At 40.2% G+C, this 23505-nt stretch overlaps 1 protein-coding gene across 4 annotated transcripts in view; it reads left to right on the top strand.

The window, feature by feature from the left end:
- SCN5A (sodium voltage-gated channel alpha subunit 5) overlaps positions 1 to 19848 on the top strand; it is a 172793-nt gene extending 152945 nt beyond the window's left edge. For all 4 annotated transcript variants that reach the window (XM_086466888.1, XM_086466889.1, XM_086466891.1 and 1 more), the window contains 7 exons: positions 434 to 556; positions 7618 to 7899; positions 14802 to 14855; positions 16031 to 16172; positions 16918 to 17018; positions 17471 to 17741; positions 18614 to 19848. In XM_086466888.1, coding sequence (XP_086323014.1) covers positions 434 to 556; positions 7618 to 7899; positions 14802 to 14855; positions 16031 to 16172; positions 16918 to 17018; positions 17471 to 17741; positions 18614 to 19848 — 2208 coding nt within the window. The remainder of the gene's footprint in view (positions 1 to 433; positions 557 to 7617; positions 7900 to 14801; positions 14856 to 16030; positions 16173 to 16917; positions 17019 to 17470; positions 17742 to 18613) is intronic.
- Positions 19849 to 23505: the final 3657 nt, after the last annotated feature.

Genomic DNA, 23505 nt, shown 5'->3' with positions numbered 1-23505 from the left:
ATGACTCATATTTTCAATAGTGGAAGACACACACACCTTGAGGAGTGCACAGGAAACCTACAGCACGAGCGTCACAGAGTGGTGGTTTTGTAATGGTGATCTCCTTTCTCATCCGCTTTGTGCAAGCTGATGATAAGAGCATGTCTGTGTGCTTAGTTAAAAGAAAAGTGACAACTTTGAAAGTCTGTATTTCTATAAATTTTCCGTTAAAGTGGAAACCAAGGTTTTGTGAGTTGGTAAGACAACTGTATATGTGCGAATGTAAAAATCTCCATTTTTTTCTCTGTTGATCTAATTTAATGGCTTCCATTTAAGATGTTTTTTTCCACTGTTCCACTAACCAGCTGTTTCTTTCCAGGAAGGAAAGTCAGAAGAGAAGGAAAATGGCAGGAGTGTACTAAAGATTGGATTTTTGCTTTGTGTCTCCATTCAGGTCTCTTTAATAAGCCTCATCGCCAATACACTTGGATACTCTGAAATGGGTCCCATTAAATCCCTCAGGACCCTTCGAGCTCTGCGACCGTTAAGAGCATTGTCACGGTTCGAAGGGATGAGGGTAAGAGTACATAAAGCATCAATCAAAGAGCAACTGTGTGACATCAAGCATGTAACAGGGAACTGTTGCATGTGGTTTTGTCTTCATTTTGTCTGCCAAAGGAAATTAATCATAAAGCTGTATCAAAACAACAATACCAGAAATCCCTCCTTTGTCTTGATTGCAATTGTATCGTTACAGCTTTATCCTCCGGTGGATTTAATGATAAACTAATCCTGCTGCCTAACTTGTCATACTGGGCTTTAAAAAACATCTTTTTGGCCAAGGAAGCATCTGGCTAACAATTACCTCTCAATTATAAGGCGTATCAGGGGAATAACCAAGCTACAAGTTTGCTCCCTGCTTTTCACATACATTAAAATGAGACTGACTGGGACAGTTCTTAGGGACTTTTTCAGTAATAATTAAAGCAAAAATTAGAAATGCTGAAGATAGGGAAAGCAAATGAATGTATATATAAAATCTGCCCTTTGAACAGATTGCTATTTTAATGTGGACTGCCAGGATTAACATTAAACCCATGTAGCTTGTGTTTCTTTCTCCATCTTGTGCACTCATTTTTTTCCCTTCTGCAGTCCTTCACCAGCATGGCTATATCCACACAGCATACCTGTTTATTTGTTAAGCCTACTTGCTACACTAATCAATTATTGTCTAGATAAGCACTTTATTTAACTCCTTGCACTACGCATGACTTGCAGATGATGACAACTGTGTTCTGCATGAGCTGAGGTTACTGCTAATCTTGCAGATTACATAGCAAGATAAAGCAAATCTGTGACAAAATTACACGTAAAACAACTCATATTGTCTGATGATCCCAAATCTCTCTAGCAGGCCAACAAAAACGCTACAGCTTTCATACTGACTCATATTCAGGGTAAAGCTTTCCCATAGGCAAAAGTTTGGTCCAAATCATTTTGGTCCAAGAATACGAACTATTGGAAAATCTCAGTTCATGCATTGACCTCCTAGCAATTAACTGTTCTCATTGCGGTACCCTTGCAGTAAAAAAGACGGAAAGCTAGAGAGTCTAACAATAGAGAAAACCAGCCCTGCAGAGAAGGAGTTGGGGGTATTGGTGGATGAAAAACTGAATCTGAGTCAGCAATGTGCATTTGCAGCCCTGAAAGCAAATTGCATCCTGGGCTGCATCAAAAGAAACGTGGCCAGCAGGTCGAGGGAGGTGATTCTCCCCCTCTACTCTGCTCTGGTGAGACCCCAGCATGAGAAGGACACAGGTCTGCTCGAGCAGGTCCAGAGCAGGGCCACGAAGATGACCAAGGGTCTGGAGCACCTCCCCTACGAGGACAGGCTGAGAGAGTTGGGGTTATTCAGCCTGGAGAAGAGAAGGCTCCAGGGAGAACTTACAGCGGCCTTCCAGTGCTTAAAGGGGGCTACAGGGAAGGTGGGGAGGGACTCTTGATCAGGGAGGGTAGTGACAGCATGAGGGGCAAAGGATTCAAACTGAAAGAGTGGAGATTTAGATTAGATATTAGGAGGAAATTCTTCCCTGTGAGGGTGGTGAGACACTGGCACAGGGTGCCCAGAGAAGCTGTGGCTGCGCTCTCCCTGGCAGTGCTCAAGGCCAGGTTGGATGGGGCTTGGAGCAACCTGGTCTAGTGAAGGTGTCCCTGCCCATGGCAGGGGGGTTGGAAAGGGATGGTCTTTAAGGTCCCTTCCAACCCAAACCATTCCATGATTCTATGAGCCCAGGAAATACAATGATTGAGCAATTTATGAAAACACTGTATCCATACTTTTCTTCTTCTGTGGATGACAAGCATTGGGGATCTATGGCTTTGTCCCATAAACCTTGTGATTATCTAAATCACATTATTTTCGTGGATGAAGATCAGAGAAATCTAGTTGCAGATCAGTCTCTGTTTTGTTAGCACTAAGACAGAAATATTCAAAAGGCTTTATTCATCTGGGCACTCACACCTGAACTGTTTTGTTCATCACATTCTTTTCTGCAAACACAGGCAATATTTTAAAGATTATTGACAAAATAAAACAAAAGTAAACTGCAGAGCCTCAACTGGCACAAAGTGATGTTGCACTACCGACTGTAGTTCTCCTATGTCATCTGATGACCTCATTCTAAATCTTTATTAAAGATTCGCAAATTGAGCAGAAGTTGGTATCAGCAAAAGCTGCACTAGTTTAACTACCAGAGTGATTTGTGCACGGACTCTCTCAAATCAATTTAAATCTGGCTTATGAACACTTAGCTTCTACTGGTGGGTTTGCAAGTTCAAGTGAAACCCCTTGAACATTTTCTAAAACTGACATAAGAATTTTCATTCATGACTTTGCATCAGTTTAACAAATTTGGATTCAAACCCAAAAGGCAGTGGGAAGACTAGCCCAAAGCACCAGAAAAGTGATACTGAAACAGGAAAGAAATCATGTAAAAAAGGCCGCATCTCTATCTGAGAATGCCAAGAGGTTGGTTTGATGGAGATTTTACCCGGAATAGACACGCATCAGCCCAGCAAGTTTCCTTCCTAACATGGTCATACTTGTAAGCCCCCCTGGACCCTGACTCAACATCCCTTTTCTTCCCTGTACCATTGCTGCAGCTGAGATATATTCTGTCATTCTGAGCTGTCAGAGGTAGTGAATTATCTTGTAGACTATGATAAAGTGTAATTGAGAATACGTGCTATTGGAAAATCAAATCATTTTATTTTTAGTTTGTCTAACCACACTTAACACGACTAGGGACAGTTAGACCTTTCATTATTAGGAGTTCATATGCTCCAAAATGCACAGGAAAATTTCCAGCGCAGTGATGGATTAAATAATGATAATGTTGAGAAGCAAACACTGACAGTAAGAAAATAGTAATAGTTTGGATTATTATAATGTCTTTTTCTTGAATAACTGAAAGATCTCTGCATGGCTAGAATAGGAGCAAGAAAATTCTCATTTATGCTGCAGAAAAGGATTTATTTCATTGATGCTGTACCTAAATTTTGGAAGAAATTAGTCTTGAGGCAAAGGCACAGAGTAGTACTCGGATGGCCAAGAGGACCTCTAGCCATCAGACTTCAGTCCTTTCCCTGTCTTCAAACAGGCTGGGACCTCTGCGTTTGACACAAGTCTCAGCAGCTTCCATCCCATGAGAGGTCCTCAAAATAAGGCTGAACTGTTGCCGTCCTGCCCCTGTGTCCCCAAAAAAAGACCCCAGTAAAACCAGTATCCCACCAGACAGTTACTATAAACCCTGGGGGTTTCCATGCATGTGCCAAGACCCTGCCTCACCCACTGCTTTCCAGCCCACACTAGAGCCCAGTGTAAATTAACTTAGGTCTGCCTGTCCCGAGTCATGAAGTCTCTCATGTCCCCTCATTTGCTATCCATCAGGGAATTATTTCAGAGGTGCCACTTCCCTGCAAGTTTCTTCCAAGCAAGGGAGGTTATTGCAGTATTTTAAAAGGATGAGTGGGATGATGATAGACCATTTAATGTGAAAATGATACTAGGCAAAGTCATGGTGAGGCTGCTAGAAGATACATGCAGGAAAGAAATAGCATAATTAATGCTAGTTAGTGTGATTTCATGGGAATAGTTCTTGTAAAACCGATATGGTCCTTTGATTTGATTACAAATTATGCTGATGACGGTAACTGTGCTGGTGTAATATCCTTAGATTTCAGAGAGGAATCTGATACCATGAGACATTGTGAAGAAAACACGAGCTTTGTAGCAAGCCAAGTAAATATATTTTAAACTAATTTAAAATGGTGATGGATCTCAAAAAGTAATTGTAAACAGTGGTGACACTGTAAATTCAGTGATGAGTGTCTCAGGGTGAGGGATCCTTCAGAATGACAACTGTCCTTAATCTGGACTTCAACAGCATCTGGAAGAAAATATAAAATCTTTGCTGACAACACACAAAGTGAGCGGGGTAGTAAGTGATACGACGGATGAGGGAATTATACTGACTGATCTGGATCACGGTGAAAAACAGATCAATTGTAAAACATGCTTTTTAATATAACCACATATATCATACACCTCGGGAGGAGGAAAGTAGGTCAGTCTGGGGGACGTTTCTTGGAAAACAGCAGCTGGGAAGTACTTAGGGATCGGGATGACTGTTCAACGGGTCACAAGCATTTGGGCAGGTCTGATAAACGAGATGACTATTACAATCCCTCAATATGCAGGGAAATAGTCCAGCACACAGAGGGAGAGGGAAGTGCTTCAATACTTGAATTCCACCAAAAAGATGGAAATGGAGTGTTAAAAATGCAAGGAGCTATGAGCATGATTAGAAATCTGAAGGAACCATGACAGCTAGAAAGAAGCTGTGTTTTTCTAATGACCCAGAGCAATGTTCAGTGGTAACTCATCTGCGGTGAAGACGGAAATGATAGGAGAAGATACCTAATAGCAGATGACTAGTGCCTCATGTTCAACAAATTCAACCTAAAAATACAGCACCTGTTTCCAGAAATGAGGGCAAAGGACACCAAGAGTAGATTATTAATGATAAATTTTTTGTCCATTATTTGACATCTGACACTGTGAATTAGATGTCTTTGCAAACGCTATGCCCAGGCTCGGCTAGGAGTTGTAGCCTGGGCCTGAAATTGCTGCAGGAAGTCTGATGGGCTCTGTTGTAGCAAAGGGAGGTTTAACATATTGCGCAAGTCTATTTCTGGATTTAAAATCTGGATCGGCTTCGGCTGAGGATGTGGCCCATGAGTTCAGGAGAGCTGAGGTCCAGGCACAGGCTATAGATTTGCACCACTGTGGATTAGGGCAGAGGGTAGCTCAGTTTCTAGGCTATCCCTAAAGAAGTCACCTGGAAGGTGGTTTCACCTATACAGGTATTCATGGAAATCAAGAGGTCTGAAATATTTTCTTGTACATGGCTATCACGTATGTTGCTATTCCTAGATGCAGCAGAAATTCAGCCCTTTCCATGGAAAGGTTTGAGCTGAACTTTTAACATGATTTTATAATAATTTACCTTTATATATCCAGGTCTTTAAGTCTTCTCACTTGTCTCAGTGGAAATCAGGAGTGCTTCCAGCAGACCAAATGGCATCATGCTGGCGTAAGAGCAGAAGCAGTGAAAGAAGAATGAACCCCCCTGTTAATTATTCATTCAGAGAGGTGTTACGGGATTTGCTCCAGCCTCATGTCGTGTTTTGTTATCTACAAACTATTGAACATAATTCAGCAGAAGGAAAAAAGCAGGGTGCAGGCACAGACATCACTTGTACTGCTGAAACTTGGATGTCTGTGTCCTGCCACAGGGCTTGTGGGTGGGAGCTGGGTTCAGCGGCATATGTGACATAAGTGCAGTGGCTTTGTGTTGGAATGGATTAAAGTTGAACAAAAATATTGTCCATCATATCAGCAAATGAAAGCTACTTTGACAAGGGCCAAGGCTATATCCAAATAAGCCCTCGATTTGGATATTATTCGGCATTTTGGTTAACACAGTAAATTTGGTCTTAAAACAATGAAGTTAGAAATAGATTAACATCCAAAACTGAAAGACAAAATCAGCAAAAAAAGAAAGAAATTGAAAAGTCATCAGGAATGGGCCTATATAGAAAGAAAAAAAAAGAAAAAAAATAAATAAAAATTGGTCAAGCAGCTTTTCCTGTGTGAAAATTAGCTTCATTCATAAATGCACAAAATACAAATCTGGGTTTTGAAAGATCTACATAATTTTCTATTGTACATTGTAGATGAAGCTGCTGCTTCATGCATGAAACCCGTTTTACTCTTCCGGGTATTTTTCTGCCTCAGCAATGCAAAAATGATGGGGAAACGAATGTTGCATTATTAGCTTGTCAGAAAATTGGACACTAATACAAGAGAAAACAAGAGCTGACATTTGCCATAATAAGATTCTCAATTGAATAAAACTTAATTTTTATGGATCAATACCACCTTGTCTCAGTTTCAGAAATGTAGATGGGGAAGAGGAAGAGTGTACTGTCTGCCTACCGGATTTCAATATCCAAAGCATGAGACAGAGATGGAGACAAATCCATGTAGTGGGGCTGGTGTCTGGAGCAATGCTGACAGGCAGCTTTGCCTCCACTGTGCAATGGCAGCATCTCCAAAAACTGTGAATATGGAGAAACCTGGTTGACATAGGAAGGGGAAAACTACATTCTGTGTGGCAGTGTTCTTCCCTCAGAAAATGTCTTCAGTATAACATTTGGCATGCATAAATGTCTTAATGCTCAAAACAGTAAATGATGTGTGTCTTGCCTGGTTGGTGTACTGGTATTGTAATGCTGCATTCAAACCTGACATCTGTAGAGGTAGATGGTCTGACCTTTTTTGCATGGCTTCAGAATGGTTTCCATTGCCAGTGCCATCATTCCCACACCTGAAAAGCTCCTTCTGCTTTTCATTTTTACATATGATTTTACACAGGAGTTTACAGCCCTGCCTGGTTCATATGTAGGAACTTTACAGCATGTCACAGGACAAAATAATGCATTTTTTGTTAAATTAGACTGGTTTCACTGTTTTAATCATGCATACTGATCAGACAGGGGAAGCTGGCTTAGCACAGTATGTCTCAATCAGTTATTATTTAAATAAGCAAAATTTATCACAGTTAGAGTTCACATCCCAAGGACTATGGAAGCCTGAGTTCAGTAAAAGATTTCAGCAATATTTTTTTTGTCTGTTTTGAGACACTGTGATGTGCCGTAGCCATTTCGAGTTAATCATATGATTATGACAGATAGTTTGACTAAAGTGTATTATCCAGCTGGATCTGAGAGGCCAAGATGACTTCACAGACTGGTCCTGAATTAAAAGATTACTCTTGAAAAAACATCATCCCATGGGTGGGTTGCCAACAGATTAACTCTTCAATTACAAAAGGAAAAAATAATCACGTGTGAAGCCTTTAAAGGTGGTCTGCTTCTTAGGTAATGTTAGTAGTTAACTACCTGTCACCATGTAAGGGTTCAGCCTAGTCAATCAAGGATGCACAACACTTGTTAACAAAGTGTCTATACGAGTGCTGACATTAATTCCGTTTTTCCTCTCCTGTTTCCCCCAAGGTGGTGGTCAATGCCCTCGTGGGAGCCATCCCTTCCATCATGAATGTTCTACTTGTCTGCCTCATCTTCTGGCTTATCTTTAGCATCATGGGAGTGAACCTGTTTGCTGGGAAGTTTGGGAAGTGCATTAATAAGACAGAAGGAGATATGCCTTTAGACTCTAAAATTATTAACAACATGAGTGACTGCATTCTCTATAATGTGTCAGGCACGTTTTACTGGACAAAAGTCAAAGTTAACTTCGATAATGTTGGTGCTGGGTACCTGGCTCTGCTACAAGTGGTAAGTGTGACCACCAGAAGCTCATGGCAAATGTTGCTTGTTCCCATTGAAATCATCAGTTTAAAGGCTCAGGATAACCTCTACGCTTTTCTGGTTTTTTCAGCCTTACCCATCAGGGGAATGCCTTTCCTCAAGTGTAAACGGATCATGTTTGGCATATTAATTTGGTCTAGAGATCTTTATGGTAGGATCTGGTCTTAATTTGAGTTTCTGGTGCACCACTAATACAGTCCTCTGGGAGGTGATTGGATTTTTGAAGTGAATTACAGACCATTTTGTCAGTATTGTAATCCAGAGTTCCAGAAAAAAATAGTCGTGGTCCAGGAAGGACTGTTCACGCAGACAGAGTACACTGGCCTTCCTGAACAGCCTGGGACTTCACTATACCCTGCTGGGAAAAAATGAGTTTGCAGTGCTTTCTGTTATTCGGCTGAAGCTACTGCATAAAGCTGTAATCACAGAGAAATCTTAATTTACAGTCCTCTGCTCACCTTCCACGGAGATGTTTGAGAAGGACACTGGTGCCTCTCATTCTGGTTCCTCGCCTCATTTCCACCTGCCATACGTAATGAGCCAGATTGAACCTAGCTACGAAACATGGTGGTGATCAGACTGTTGTAACTCCGTACCTCCTGGTCTCTCTGGAAATGTGCTGAGAGCATATCAGAGAAGAGAGTGTTGAGGTTCAAAGATGATGGCAATATTTGATCTATGAAGACAGAAGTAAGGCACTTTTACAACCTTTTTCAGTAGCAAATGTAAAACATGAATAAATGGGTTGTATGCACTGAGATTTACTGTGTTGTGACGCAGTACAACCCAATGGATAGAGCCACAGGAGGCTCCATCTTCTTGTCCAGACTCTTCTGCTGGACTGCTGTGTGATTTTAGACAAAATTCTTTGTGTTTTCATTCCATGGGGCTCTCACATAAAATAGCGGTAATGATACCTATTTCCATTATTCTTCATTTGCTCTGAAGCGGAGTGATGACAAGGGCTGTGTACGTACTAGGAGTGGGTTTTGTGTTGCATTTTACCTATGCAGAGTTGAACAAGTCCCTCACTACATCCTTGGACAAGGAGGTTACTTTCTTGAAGCACCTGTGATGGCATTCCTTGCTTCTGGAATAAAAACTTGTGTGTTGGGAGCTCAATTCAGTTGTTACATATAGATACCCACCCTTTGCAATACAGTAGGGTATCCACCTGCCCTTCCAAAAAGGCATTAGCCTCCCACAGGTCCCCGTCAGATCTGCCAGCCCTTCTCCTTCCCACAATGCAAGTTTCCTTTCTCCTACATCTTTTCTTCTCTATCACAGACACACGATATAGCTCCTTGAAGCAGTTTTCCTTTCTTGTAGAAATGCTTATCCTTATATACTCTGTTCCTGGTACATACACACGTTTGAGATCTTCTGACCACTGTCCATTGAGTCTTTGCTTTCAGACCCTCTGGAAAGCAGAAATGTTAGAATGGGCACAACCACTTTTCGTTCTTTCCATGACATAAAGCTGAACTTGCTGAGAGCAAGAGCTTTTATCTTTTGCATTTAATTATGATATTCAGCTTACCCAAGCAAGGTATATTAATTCACTTTGAATGTCTTTAATTAGATTTTCCATTCTATATAGTACTTTCTTTGTCTTTTATTTAAACATCTAATCTAGTAGAGCAAAAATTTCCATATTGTGTCTTACCTGAATCTTATCTCCTCCATGGCTGCCTAACAGATGCCTAGTTTCTGTGGTGAAAAAACTTCGTTAGAGTAGTAGTTATTCCTTCATCATTTTTTTTTTTTATAAGACTCAAGCTCCATCTTTCTGAAAATCTGCAACATTTGATAAATTGGCATTGCCTAAGCAATCCTGAAGCAGTCTCTTCTACTGTTCTGCAGTATCCGTTCCTGGACACTTGGCACTGGTGATACTGGTTGCATTCAGCAGGTGGGACTGCCTTCTGTTGGGATCAGTGATGGGAGAAGAAACATAACTGATCTTAAGGTGGATCTCAGCACAGAAGTGGTGGTCTAGTACTGCAGTTTTCCAGCTGAATATGGACTTGATAACCCTGCAGGTTTCTTTCAAAGCTGTGATCCTGTATTGGGCAGCCAAGAAGTAGGTTTTCCAGTTGCAGAAGTACAAAAGTGACAGAAACGTAGAGTCTGTGCAGGCTGGACAAATTGATTATGGCAGGAAATGAGGGAGCCCTAAAACCTTGCTCAGTTTGTATGAGATGTGCTGGCTTCTTCTTCCAGGAGGAAGGGCAGGAGCCAGATGCCATTAGGGGAATGATTTTAACTTTTATCCTTCACCTGGAGCTCTTATCTCTGCTGCTAATGACAGTCTTAGGCAATAAAGTGTAAAGATGACACCCACAGAGAAGGGGCCCAAACATCTGGATCTCCTTTGCCAGACTCCATCTGAGGAGTGTTGGTTACAGGTGCTCCTTGCCAAATATCCTCCATATGGGGTTGCATTTCATGAGCAAACTACCATAGGAATTGCAGGGGATCAGTTAACAGCTCTCCTAAAGAGACAGACACATCTGTGCATCTTTGTGCACACTGAGACAGTGTGTAGCAATGGTGAGATAAGCATTCTGGTTACAGCCCTCTGGGATCCAAAATATGAGCTTTTAAGTGGGACTTGTCTTTTGACTGTTGACATTTTCAGCTGCTGCAACACATTCTTTAAGTGACTCTGAATTTACCTTCGGATGCCTGAATGTGTCTGAAAATCCAAATGGAAATAGGTAAAACAAATCTGTCTGCCGTCTTCACTTCTGCAGCATCTTTGACAGGAATGAGAAGTTGCTACTACGGAAACTTAAAGGCTCGCTACTATCCAGAGGCAAACTTTCTGACAGTGTAGTTGAGAATTGCATGAAACTTTCCCCAAATATGCTTTGCTCTTTTCCTACCTTGTTTAGGATCTATCATGTTGTTCTGAAGATGCTGCTTTGAATTAATGAGTCTGAGAAAACTTTCATGTGCAGTGGTCAGTCAAGTTTCAAGCTTCTCCAACTAACAAATGGGCTGTCTCAGAACAGATTACTAAAATAGGAGGTAGTCTCTGCTTACTCTACAAGAAAGAGAAATGCCTCATTCACGGGGAGGAAAAGATCTTCATTATCACGACTTTTTAATTTGCAAGAAGGATGATTCGCTCTTCTGGGGATTTAACACCCTTAACACCCTAATCTATTAGGAAAAAATTATTGCTACAACCCAGTGCTTCAGTAATGCTTTTTCTATATTCTCAGAATTGCTTTGCAGATCAGAGCACCTATGTTCTATAAATCTGTATTTGAACTGAACAAAGAAATATCTTAAATTTCCAGTAGGAGTTTTGCATTTCCCTTGCAGGATCTTTCCCTTCGTGTTATGATCTCCTCCACATATTTTTTTTGCAATCTGTTGAAGAATACCAAGAAAACAAGTGGTCTTTCCTGCAGCACCTGGCTTGCTTGGAAAAGTTCTCCTTAAACAGGAAGAGGCTTACATCTAATATGTCCTACAACCCTTTGTCACTCGGGGACTACAGATAAGGAACGGGAAGATAACAGAAGCACTCCTAGACCCATACAGCAATCAGGAGCTGTAGAGTTAAGTCAGCCCCTCATGCCGGGTTTGAAGTCATGACTGAGCTCATAAATCAGCTACAAAGAGGTCATGAGACAGCGGCGTGTGTCTAAAGTTACTGAGTTACATGATCTCTTGCACTTCTGTAAACTGTAATGTTAGATTTTATTTTCACTGTGGATGCAAAATGCGCAAAGAAATCTGTGCTTCTGAACAAACCATAACTCAGTGTTCCAGGGTAGATTTCTCCGTATATCCAAAGATCAGGACTAAGCAGTATTTCCATGAGGACTTACTGGTGGAAATTCGAGGGGAGCAGCGGCAGTGTCCTTGGAGCCCGCCTAGCCCAGCGCAGTGCAGAACTCTGAAGTGCTCTGGTTGGTCCAATGCTTGGTGACACCCTCCCCAGCAAATCATCTTAATGCAAAATAAACATAAAACAAATGTTCAGTATAAAACTGCTGCTATGATGAAATTGAATAAACTGAAATATTCAACACAAAATCTAGAAGATAGTGGAGTTAGCATAGCCAACTTAAATATGTGTAGTTTGGCTGTACTGTTGGTGGCTCTCTTTCAGCTTTCAGAAATTTCTCTCACCAATAGCAAGGCTTAAAGAAGCATTTCAGAAATGCAAAGACCAGTATTTCTGCCACCAAAACCAGCCATTTTTCTTGCACTCTTGCTGTCCTTTTCTAGGAAAAAAACCCACAACCCTACAGATTTAAAGGCTTGTTTTATTTTAAGGTACCATTTGTGAGTGTCAGGAGGATGGAGCTGGGCTCTTCTCAGTGACGTCCAATGACAGGACAAGGGGCAACGGGCACAAGCAGGAGCACAGGAGGTTCCACATTAACATAAGGAAAAGCTTTTTCGTTGTGAGGGTGACAGAGCACTGGAACAGGCTGCCCAGAGAGTTATGGAGTCTCCTTCTCTGGAGACACTCAAAACCCGCCTGGACGTGTTCCTGTGTGACCTGCTCTAGGTGGTCCTGCTCTGGCGGGGGGGTTGGACTGGATGATCTTTCAAGGTCCCTTCCAACCCCTGACATTCTGTGATTCTGTGATTCTACAATAAATGCTTTGAGGGCAGCTAGTGCCATCCCACCTATCCTTCTCCCCACTAATTTACTGTGTTGCAGTTCTAACCACCAGTCAAATAACAAAATGTAATCCCATCCAAAGATGAGTTTATCAGTAGATAATCTCATCACATGACAGTTTCAGTAGAAAATGGTGTTTCTCTGGACAGCTTCCAGACAGGATAATATCACAAACACTCCTATGATTTTGTCACTTCCTTATCCAGAGTGTAAGTGGTTACTAACTCCAGATAAATAATTTCTTTCCCCAGTGTTATATTTCTTTCATTCTCAGTATCTTTTACCCTCTGCAGATGAAGTGTCTAGGGAAGCTTTCCAGAAGCCCCATGGATTTTTAATTCTCCTACTTCTGGACAAGTGGGAAAACCAGAAAATCACAGTACTTCATTCACTTAATATTTGTTTTTGTCAGATCACTTCATCATCTGTTATCACTATAAACCCCTGTGCCTTGCAGTAGAGTCTCTACTGTCTGTGGTACATATTGAGGGGTAAAATAGCTACTCAAGAGAAAAGATTTTCTCCCAAGTGGGAGAAAAGTACAGGCTAAGATCATATCATTTTGTGCCACAGGGAAAGGATTTCTTGTTTCACCTCGTCCACCCTTCCTGAATGGCACTTTGAGCTGGAAGCTGCAAGTGACTGTAATGACACCAGAAAATCTTCCATCAGATTAGAAAGAGAACAGCAAAAAAGGAAAATACTAGAACAGTTAAGGAGGATCAGCATGACAGGTTCAAATAGTTATTCGTTTCAATAAAACTGCTGATCATTCCTGTAAACACTTTACATCTAAAGTGTTTTTTAACACAGAGTACCATGGCATAGATTTTCCAAAAGGTTCTGATTTGGGGGGTTTAATCTCTTTCAGCCAGCAGACAAAAATGGATGTAACTTTTCAAACATTATTTTATACTTAATGTCACGAGAATTATGGTTGACCTCTTGTACAACATCTTCCTTTGGTTCAGTAGCCTTGAAAGGGAAATGGGAAGGCAGCATTACATCCAGGATTTAATTTAATAATACAGAGTGTATAATGGAGCATTTCTAAAACCGCTCAATGTACCTAGCTCAACACAAACGGCTGGGTTTCTCCTGGGAACCACTGGCCAAATTCCTATTAGCATTTTCTGGATTTGTGTACCAGGAGAAAATTCAACCAAAGTGTCAGTGGGATGCAAAAAAAAAAAAATATTGGAGTTGGTCTTTCATGCATGCTAGTGTAAATCTGATTAAACGAATAAATCTAAAAATGCCTCATTATCTGCTCACACTGATTTTAAATCCAGGGTAAGTCTAAATGGGTCAGAAGTCAAATGAGAAACAACCCCAGAGAACTAATATGAAGGCAATGTGGCTTAGGCCAGAGTCAGACATAACGCCAGGTGTGTTTGTCACAGGGCTGTGTATAACGAGAGGCATATACTGAGAGCAGAGGCATGGTTTTGCTACAGAATAATAAAACCCACTTCTACATGTTTCTCCTAGGAATGTTGTCACTGTTCAGTAAGAGACACTGACTTCTGTGGAATCCCTCCTTGTTTAAACAATTTTAAAAAATTAATAATTAAACCCCCTGGTTAAAAAAAATATCTGAACAGTAAGTCAGATATTGAGTTTCCAGGGCCAGGCTCACAGCAGGTGTTGATTGCCTTTGCTCCTTTCAAGTCAGCTGTGATTTATGAGACTCCCTGGGCTTTAATTTTGCCTTGATTTAGCCTGTTTTAAAAAAGGGCAGAATCCAAGTTTCAGTGGGATCCTACAAAGTAGTCACTGCCCACCAGTCCGAACAAGCAGTATGGGTGGGATCTGTCTTGCCTGATCCGAGACTTGTGCAGGACGGCACTCTGAGTTGTCCTGTGTAGCTGTATCTCTTCATCACTTGAAATTCTTAAGGTCAAAACTTCGAAAGATTTGTCAAGTTTTGTCTCCTTCTTAAAATCTATTTTAAAAACTTCTGGTTTATCCCTACAAGTGCGGAAAATCAGAAAACATGAATGAAAGAATCCAGGAGAAAGCTATTCAGGAGTGATTTTAAATGTCTAAATGAACGTAAGCTCATGGATTCATATTGCATTAAAGGAGAGGCAATCCATTAACTGTGAAGAACATGCTCAACACTGCATTTTGAAAACTCGTCACAGATACGATAACATCATTTCAAGATACACTTGTTTAGTATGTTTAATTATGTATTTTGTGGGGTTTTTTTCAGGCCACATTTAAAGGTTGGATGGATATTATGTATGCAGCAGTGGATTCACGAGAGGTAGGTCACTACAAGGAAACAAATCATTTCCTTTTCCACTGATTTTCACAGCATTCGTTGTGTTTAATAGCAAAAAAAAAAAAAAATACAGCAGGTTGCTAGTCCCTGTCTTACTCTGGTTCAGACAGTCGCAGACCTTCATTTTTTGCAGCTGCTACTGAAGCGTCTTGACCCTGAGAATAAAACAAATGTAGCCTTCAGTTCTACACAACTGATTTATCTATTCATACTGCAAAACTGCCAGCACAGAGAGGCGCCTCTGGGGTAAGACTGTGTCTACCCAAAACCTAAATTGTCCTCTGTTTCTTCTACTCTCCCTGTTGACTGCCATATTTTCCAAGGATTTAACTTCTGATGATAGACCCTCCATAAAAGCCCTAGTTTAAATTACATTCACCTGTAACCCACATACTCAACCCTCCTTATATCTTCACCTTGAGCAAGTTTCTGCAACCAGCAGCTCCACTGAAGTAGGGTGGAGGAGCTCCTGGCAGGGAAAGAGGCTGCTGTGAGCTTCCAGCTCTAGCTTGAGAAGTGCTGGAGCCTGGAGCTCTGGGTGCTGGTGACTGCTCACTTCTTACCTGCATCCTGTTCAGCTTTCAGGTTTCCTAAAACCCCTGCCCCATCAGATTTGCTGGTGGGGCAATTCTGAATGTTTTTGCCAAACGTGGCACATGTAATTTGAGGCTATGGGACTGCATTGCTCAGTTCTTCAGCAAGAAATCTTACTCATTTCCACCCTTTATAAAAGAAAAAATGTACCTCTAAATACAGTGTTTTCCAGTAGCATTTAATTATACCGCAATCATACTTTTGCTTTTTATAAGTACCATTAGTTCATATAAGATTAGGGATAATCAGAAAATTAATTCTTTTCCCCTTCTGGGTTCAGACTGAGAATGTTTTATAGGATTTATTCTGAAGTTGCAATTTCTGGAGCAGTGTGATCACTGTGACAGTGTTGTGAAATGTAGCAGAAATGACCATGGCATTGCAGACGCCAGTAGTAAACTTCAAACAGAGACTGAGGAGTGCTGACTCTGCTAGTGGGAGTTACACTATTTTTCCTGTTTCATAATCTTTATTGCCAGTGGACAGTTTGCTTTTAACTGCATTAATATTTTGGTATATGCAGCCATGGTGTCATTTTCACATTTTCCCTTTTCCCTTTGCAGTGTGAGGAGCAGCCTGAATGGGAATATAATTTATACATGTACCTGTACTTTGTGATTTTCATCATCTTCGGGTCTTTCTTCACATTGAACCTCTTCATTGGTGTCATCATTGACAATTTTAACCAACAAAAGAAAAAGATAAGTAGTACATATGCAACGCATCACCTTGTGATTGCTGCAGAGACCAGGGCAAGGGATAGATTTATAAGCAGTGACTTTGCCACATTAGCCTCAAGATTAGCATTGGCAAAACAGCTGCAGAAACCACCTTGCCAGGACTTTCACAAAAGCAGAGATGTAGCAGCCCCTAATGTCCCCACGGGATGAGCATCCTGAAAATACAGGCTGGGGGACTATGTTCTCCACAGAAAGCAGTGAAGCAGCTCCATGCAGAAGGGATCTCGGGCACAAACACTGCCACAGGGGCACAGACTACCCTGGTGTACCCTGTGCACAAACACCTCTGTCCTTCCTGTGAAACCTGTGCTCCTCAACCCCTTGCCTCCCCGCCCCAAGGTGTAGCCAGGGTCAGGGAGGATCAGCCTAGCCTGAGCGCTGTGTTTCTCACTGCTTTGTAGACTCTAAATGAAGGGCTGAGGTTCTTATATTTTCCTCTCTTGCCCTCGACCTGCACTTCGAGTGCAGACAGAATCCGAGTCTTGCTCCTTCTCAGTTGCCTGCACCACTCTGTGTCTCCTGCCCTTTGTCTCCATTCGATAAGCAGCTCCTAGCACTGCATCTCATCAAGCCCTTCTTAGATATTTTGATGAAAGCTACAGGAAAAGGAAAATAAGAAAAGAGAAGAGGATGAAGGCCTGAACTTTGGATGGGGGCAGTGGAGCTCTTTTCATCAGAAAGTAATGGCTTTGTTCTCACCCTATACTTAGGCGGCCAGGACATCTTTATGACAGAAGAACAGAAAAAGTATTATAATGCAATGAAAAAGCTGGGATCTAAGAAACCTCAAAAGCCAATTCCAAGGCCACTGGTAAGAATGGCATAATTCAGTTGAACTTTGTGTAACAGCTGAATATTTATTTAATAGAATAAATGCAGTTCAACTTTCCAGTGTAGGATAGGTGATCGCTCCCAGATGAAAGCCTCTTATTATTCACATGTTTTGATTTTGGACAATATTTGCAAGTCCAGTGACCTGTGGTACAAAATTCTCACTGTTGTGCAATATTGACCAGAAGTCAAATTTGCCAATTAAACAATGTGACCACGTGCCTGCAATGAATGAATTCATGGCCCCAGTCCAGGGCTTTTTTTCAGTAGTCTCAAGAAGCTTTAGGGTTAAACAGGTTTGAAAACTCTGTCATACAACCATTCATCATAATCTTTAAGTTTATGAAGCTCTACTTTCTGATGAGTCAGGAGACAATGATGTCATCATCTTGACATGGTTCAAATTTCCTAACTAAATCTCCTTTCCTCCAGAACAAATACCAAGGTTTTATTTTTGATGTCGTCTCAAAACAAGCCTTTGATGTCTCCATTATGATTCTCATCTGCCTTAACATGATTACCATGATGGTGGAAACGGATGACCAAAGTCAAGAAAAAGTGAACATCCTCCATAAAATCAACATGCTTTTTGTTGCCATCTTCACTGGGGAGTGCATCATCAAAATGCTGGCTCTGCGACACTACTACTTCACCAATGGCTGGAACATATTTGACTTTGTTGTTGTGATTCTGTCTATCGTAGGTAGGTCAACCTGGATTTTCAACCAAACTCCAAAGTCACAAAGGCAGACATAAAATTAATTAGACAAAGTTAAAGGCTTTGTGCAATGGTACACACTTTGAACTCAGAAAATTGTATTCTAAGCATATTTTTTTAATATGGTATCATAATATAACATAGTATTGCCTAACAATAATTTGTATGATCAGCAAAATGATGAGGTGTATCATGCCACAGTATTGGTTTCAACATACACTTAAAGGTTTATGGTGATAAATCATGGTCCAGAACTGGCACCATACACTTAACCCCGGTTCTGCATAACAGCCAAAGACAGAGAAGTTGGGAAGACAAAAAGTCACATGGAAAGGGCACATGGGGAAAGGTATTGTTCTGCTACTTACTTTTTATTACAAAAGTATGAAACAGTCCTTCAGGGCAGGTTTGGGCAGGCATAGTGAGTCTGGTTGTTCTCAGCCCTGTTGGCACTAGAACTCCACACTCTCATATATCCAAGGGATGAAATAGAAAGACACAAGTTTGTTGCCAATTTATGCCTTTTGCTGTTCTGCAGCCCAAATCAAAGATCATAGGTTAGGTGCTACAAAACTGCAGATCAAATGTGAATTGGAAATAAAGTAGCAACTGGAAGATGATCAACTGATCCAGTGAGAAGAAGAAATGCATAAATTTGGCTCTTCAAAAAAAGTTTCCATTTTGAAGGAGGAAATAGGTGAATGAAAGTGTCAGATTAGGAAAACAGAGCCATCTTCTCATTGACTGATGCTCCTGTTTTAATTGATTTTGTCCATAATCCTGACTGAATGCTTTAAAGGGAAGCCTGGGATTATTTCTCATGTACTAACTCTCTGTTTGTCTTTTTTCTTTTCAAGGCACTGTACTTTCTGACATCATCCAGAAATATTTCTTCTCTCCCACACTCTTCAGAGTCATTCGCTTGGCTCGGATTGGCCGGATCCTAAGACTCATCCGGGGAGCCAAAGGAATACGAACTCTCCTGTTTGCCTTAATGATGTCCCTACCCGCTTTGTTCAACATCGGCCTCTTGCTTTTTCTGGTCATGTTCATTTATGCCATTTTTGGCATGGCTAACTTTGCCTACGTGAAGAAGGAGCACGGGATTGATGACATGTTCAACTTCCAAACCTTTGCTAACAGCATGCTCTGTCTTTTCCAAATCACAACGTCAGCTGGCTGGGATGGTCTTCTCAACCCTATTTTAAACACCGGACCACCGTATTGCGACCCAAACCTTCCGAATGCAAATGGTTCAAAGGGAGACTGCGGAAGCCCTGCCGTAGGGATTTTATTCTTTGTTACTTATATCATTATATCATTTCTCATTGTTGTAAACATGTATATAGCCATTATTTTAGAGAATTTCAGTGTAGCCACTGAGGAAAGTACAGAGCCTCTAAGCGAGGATGATTTTGATATGTTCTACGAAATCTGGGAGAAGTTTGACCCTGAAGCCACTCAGTTTATTGAGTATTCTGCACTTTCAGACTTTGCAGACGCGCTGTCAGAACCTTTGCGCATAGCAAAACCAAACAAAATCAAACTCATAGCGATGGACCTGCCCATGGTCAGTGGAGATAGGATCCATTGCTTGGATATTTTGTTTGCTTTTACAAAGAGGGTGCTAGGAGAATCCGGAGAGATGGATGCCCTTAAAATACAGATGGAAGAAAAGTTCATGGCGGCGAATCCATCTAAGATCTCATATGAACCCATTACAACAACTCTCAGGCGGAAACAAGAAGAGGTCTCTGCCATCGTCATCCAGCGAGCCTACAGGAGACATTTATTTCGACGCTCCATGAAGCAGGCGTCTTACTTGTACCGGCACAGAACTTTTGATGGCAGCATCCTTGAGGACGATGCACCCGAGAAGGAGGGTCTTATTGCTTTCATGATGAACGAAAACTACGGCAGGCCAATAGACAAATCAGAAACTCTGTCCTCCACGTCTTTCCCTCCGTCCTATGACAGTGTCACCAGAGGTACGAGTGATAATCTCCAGCTGAAGATGACAGACTCGAGCAAAAGTGATGAGGCTATAGATTGTCTTCTCTCGCCAGACAAGGATAAAGAATCAATTGTTTAAATGTTTGTTTAGAATGCTTTAAAATCTTGTTTACAGAATGTAATGCTGTAACTACACAATGATTGAAGCAGCCTTCTTATTAAAAATTAGTTGCAAAAGAAACAATGGAGTTTTTACCCTTAACTGCAGGAGTCTAATAAGTCATATAACCTTTGACCCTGCTCATTTTGACTTGGCTCAATATTTATATTTATATATGCACAGGAAGAATCTTTGCAGGGTCATAGCTGTTATATCAACGGTGTGAATAAGAATATACTAGACTGTAAAACAGTAAACACAGTGTATAACTATCCACAGATAAAGCCTGGCTGTATACATTCATTTAAGGTCTTACTCATATTAGTGTGTTTACTTATGGCAATGTATGACCTTGCATTCTAAAATGAAAAAAAAAAAAATCACAGCTGCTGTAGCAAAATGTAACACTTACTGTATATGTTGTGAATGGTCTTTCATAAATTTATTATATTTGATATTTTTTTACTTAAAAAAAAAGTCTCTTTTTCAATGGAGATTAATGATCCTTGCACTCTTCACAATGAACTCTGAGTCAAGGTAATAGGAACTTGTGGGATCCCCAAGGCTTGAAGAGGAAAGCTGTTGCAAAGTAAACTACCAAATTAGCAACATTTTAACTGTTTATTACACTATGCCCTCCCTCTTGGGACTTGCAACTGCTCATCAGCAGAAACACACAAAAAAAAAAAAAAAAACAAAAACAAACAAACAAAAAAAACAGAGAAGGAAATGATGTCAAAATAATGAGAGAAATGGCTTGTTCTATCCTTCAGGAAACTAGACAGTAATGGATTCTGTTTGTAAAACTGTTAATAAAAGCACTAATTTTTTAGTATGTTTCAAGAATCTGCTTTGAATACCGCAATCAAACTCACCATAGAAGTAGTGCATCCCGTTTATGTGTAGTGCTCCAAAGCACCATCTACGCTGGCAAAGTTTCTGTTAAGGTAGTGGAAACACTGAGCTAAGCAGCCTTATTGGAAACTCTGTGCATCAGTATTACTCCAGAAATACTGCTATTAATAATAATAATAATAATAGTTAAAACAATGGCAATTGGACCATGCAGAACGGCTGCAACAGTGTGATCAAGAAGGTGGGAGGGGAGTTGCCTCTGGATCTGTATGTGAATTTTGAGGTTTTGAATCCTTTCTACTCAGTGTGTATCTTTCATTTTCTCAGATGGTACAGTTAGATTACTGCAGAAGGACAAGAAATACAGGAACCAATAAAAAGAATCTACTAGAAAATAGATATATCCTCATACCTGTAGGCAAAGTAATATTTACAGTTGATGTCTCCATCAGCTTCAGGCCAAAGAAATGACAACAGGGTGGAAGGTGGATGTGTGGCTGTAGAAAAGTATTAGAGGTTTTATGTGCTAACATAGATTATTATTTATTATTAAACTTTCCGCCTCGATAGAATGTGAGAAAGTATTTATGGAATATAGAGACAAGTCCATCATTACAGACAAGTTCTTTCTTTTTCACCTTCAGACTGATTGTACTTGGGTTTGGTTGGACTTCATGGAAAATCTTGAGATTTCTATAATGAGCCATTGCACTTTAAGGAAGAGTAATTGTGCTTTTCACCTTGGAGAAGCAAAGATATCAAGAATGTATTTAAGGTGTATTGTCATTGACATTCAGTTACGTCCCAGGTTGTAAAGGAGTCAAAATCCACATGGGGTTGGCAACAAGAATTAAAGCAACATGTTACAGCCAAGTTTATCTATGGCCATTGTTATCTGTCCTCTAAACAAGTCAGAACATGTAAAGACAACATGTCAAAAGAATTACGATGTATCTGTGTAAATATGGGCTAATATATTCTCTCCATTCATTGAGAGGTGTCTCAGGCATTCACTTGAGAGTGGTCTATCAGTTAATTCAGAGGATTTACCATCAGGATTCCTGGGGTCTATTCCTGATTCTTACTACATGATTTTTAGGCAAATAATTTAACCTATCTGTGCCTCAGTTTACCCATCTGTAAAATGGGAATAATAATACTTACCTACCTCACAACGGTGTTGTAAGACTTTCTGGTTGCAAAGTGCTATAAGGGAATGAAACGTACTATATAAGTATTATTATAATCATATTCTCTTGCCCTTTTAACCCCAAGTCTGTGGTGTATAACATAGGGCTGTTCCTCTGGGCATTTTGTTGCCTTTAAATCTTGTATGTAATTATATTCAAACTTAAGGGAACTACTCTTAGTTCCTTAAAGTGAAAACACTCTTTATTCTTTCCTTCCTTCCCACCCCTAACCACCCCCCCAAAAAACCAAAATTGCTCAAGGCTTCTCAAATTAGAGAAACTTTATACAGATTCCCTGTGTATTTATGCTGTAATGTTATTCTGACTGTACATATCACCCAGAAAGAGTATGCGATTTTTATATTTATATGCATATATATATATATACACACACATACGTATATCTATACATATATATGTATCTTGTGAGTTTATAGAGTGGCTGACACTCAGAGGACATGACTTACTGATTAAAATGTTTTCTTCTCAATGGGTTTTATTGATCATTAGTAACGAGCTGCTGCCTATAATGAAACTGTTTAATTAGAAAATAGAACATTCATTACTTGCTGAACAAGCATTTATTGGCTGACAACTGGTAAAATTATTTTCCTTTTAAAGTTTTAGAATAAAAAGACAGGGAAAAATACTAAGAAAAATGAGCATTTCTTACGTGATTTTTTCACATATAGTATAAACTATTCAAAACCCGAGGAAAAAGACAGCTTGCACTCAGCAGTGCAATGTTGATCACGCTGTTTTAAAAAATACATTAATTATTTGTAACTTATATTCAGATTATATTCTTATTAAGAGTCAGGCCCAGTAATGAACGGGATGTAATGGGACAATTAGCTGGTCACTGATTATATTAGAGAAGAGCTCTTCCTCCAGTCATTTCACCCTTGTGTTGGACATTTTATTGTCATTACTGAGACCCTATAGTACCAATGCAATTATAAACAGTTCTGTCTTCTACCCAAAACCTGTAAAAAAAAAATCATAACGCAAAAAAATCTGAAAGAGGGTCTTAACTACAGATGTTTACAGTGCAACTTTCTGAAACTGAAGTGTAAATTACTTTCAAAACCTTTGTAACTGGAAGGCTGGTTTTCTATTGGGTTTTCTATTGTTTCGTGGCACATTTTCTTTAGAGCTGAAGAGGGAATGGTGTCTTTGTATGGTGTGCAGAACTCCCCTCAAAAACTTCGAGTAACGTCTCTTGCAGATCTTTATTAATGGAGATGCCGATCCAAATCCAGCAATGATACAACCTCCCAGTCCAGTGACTTAGTTACAGACACTAACTCAATAGTTGGCCCACACTGTCTATAAGCATGGTGAGTGCTACCATTTTTTCTGTTGATTTGTTCAATAAAGGCTACCACATGAATCACTCAAGCTACAAAAAGAGCAAGGAAAATATCAGCCAATATCATAGGACATATTAAGCTGTTTGTACCTGGAAAAATTCAAGTTTATTATGTTTCTTTATTAAATAAATAAGGATAACAAATATTTCCTGTGCCTTTTTTTTTTCTTTTTTTTTTTTTTTTTCTTATGTTATCAACTTTTATGTTATTATTTCTCT

Source organism: Leptosomus discolor, chromosome 6 (genome assembly GCF_034619465.1).
Source record: "Leptosomus discolor isolate bLepDis1 chromosome 6, bLepDis1.hap2, whole genome shotgun sequence".
NCBI classification, from domain to species: domain Eukaryota; kingdom Metazoa; phylum Chordata; class Aves; order Leptosomiformes; family Leptosomidae; genus Leptosomus; species Leptosomus discolor.
The sequence above is the reverse complement of the archived record's forward strand: the minus strand, read 5'-3'. Positions and strand labels throughout refer to the sequence as shown.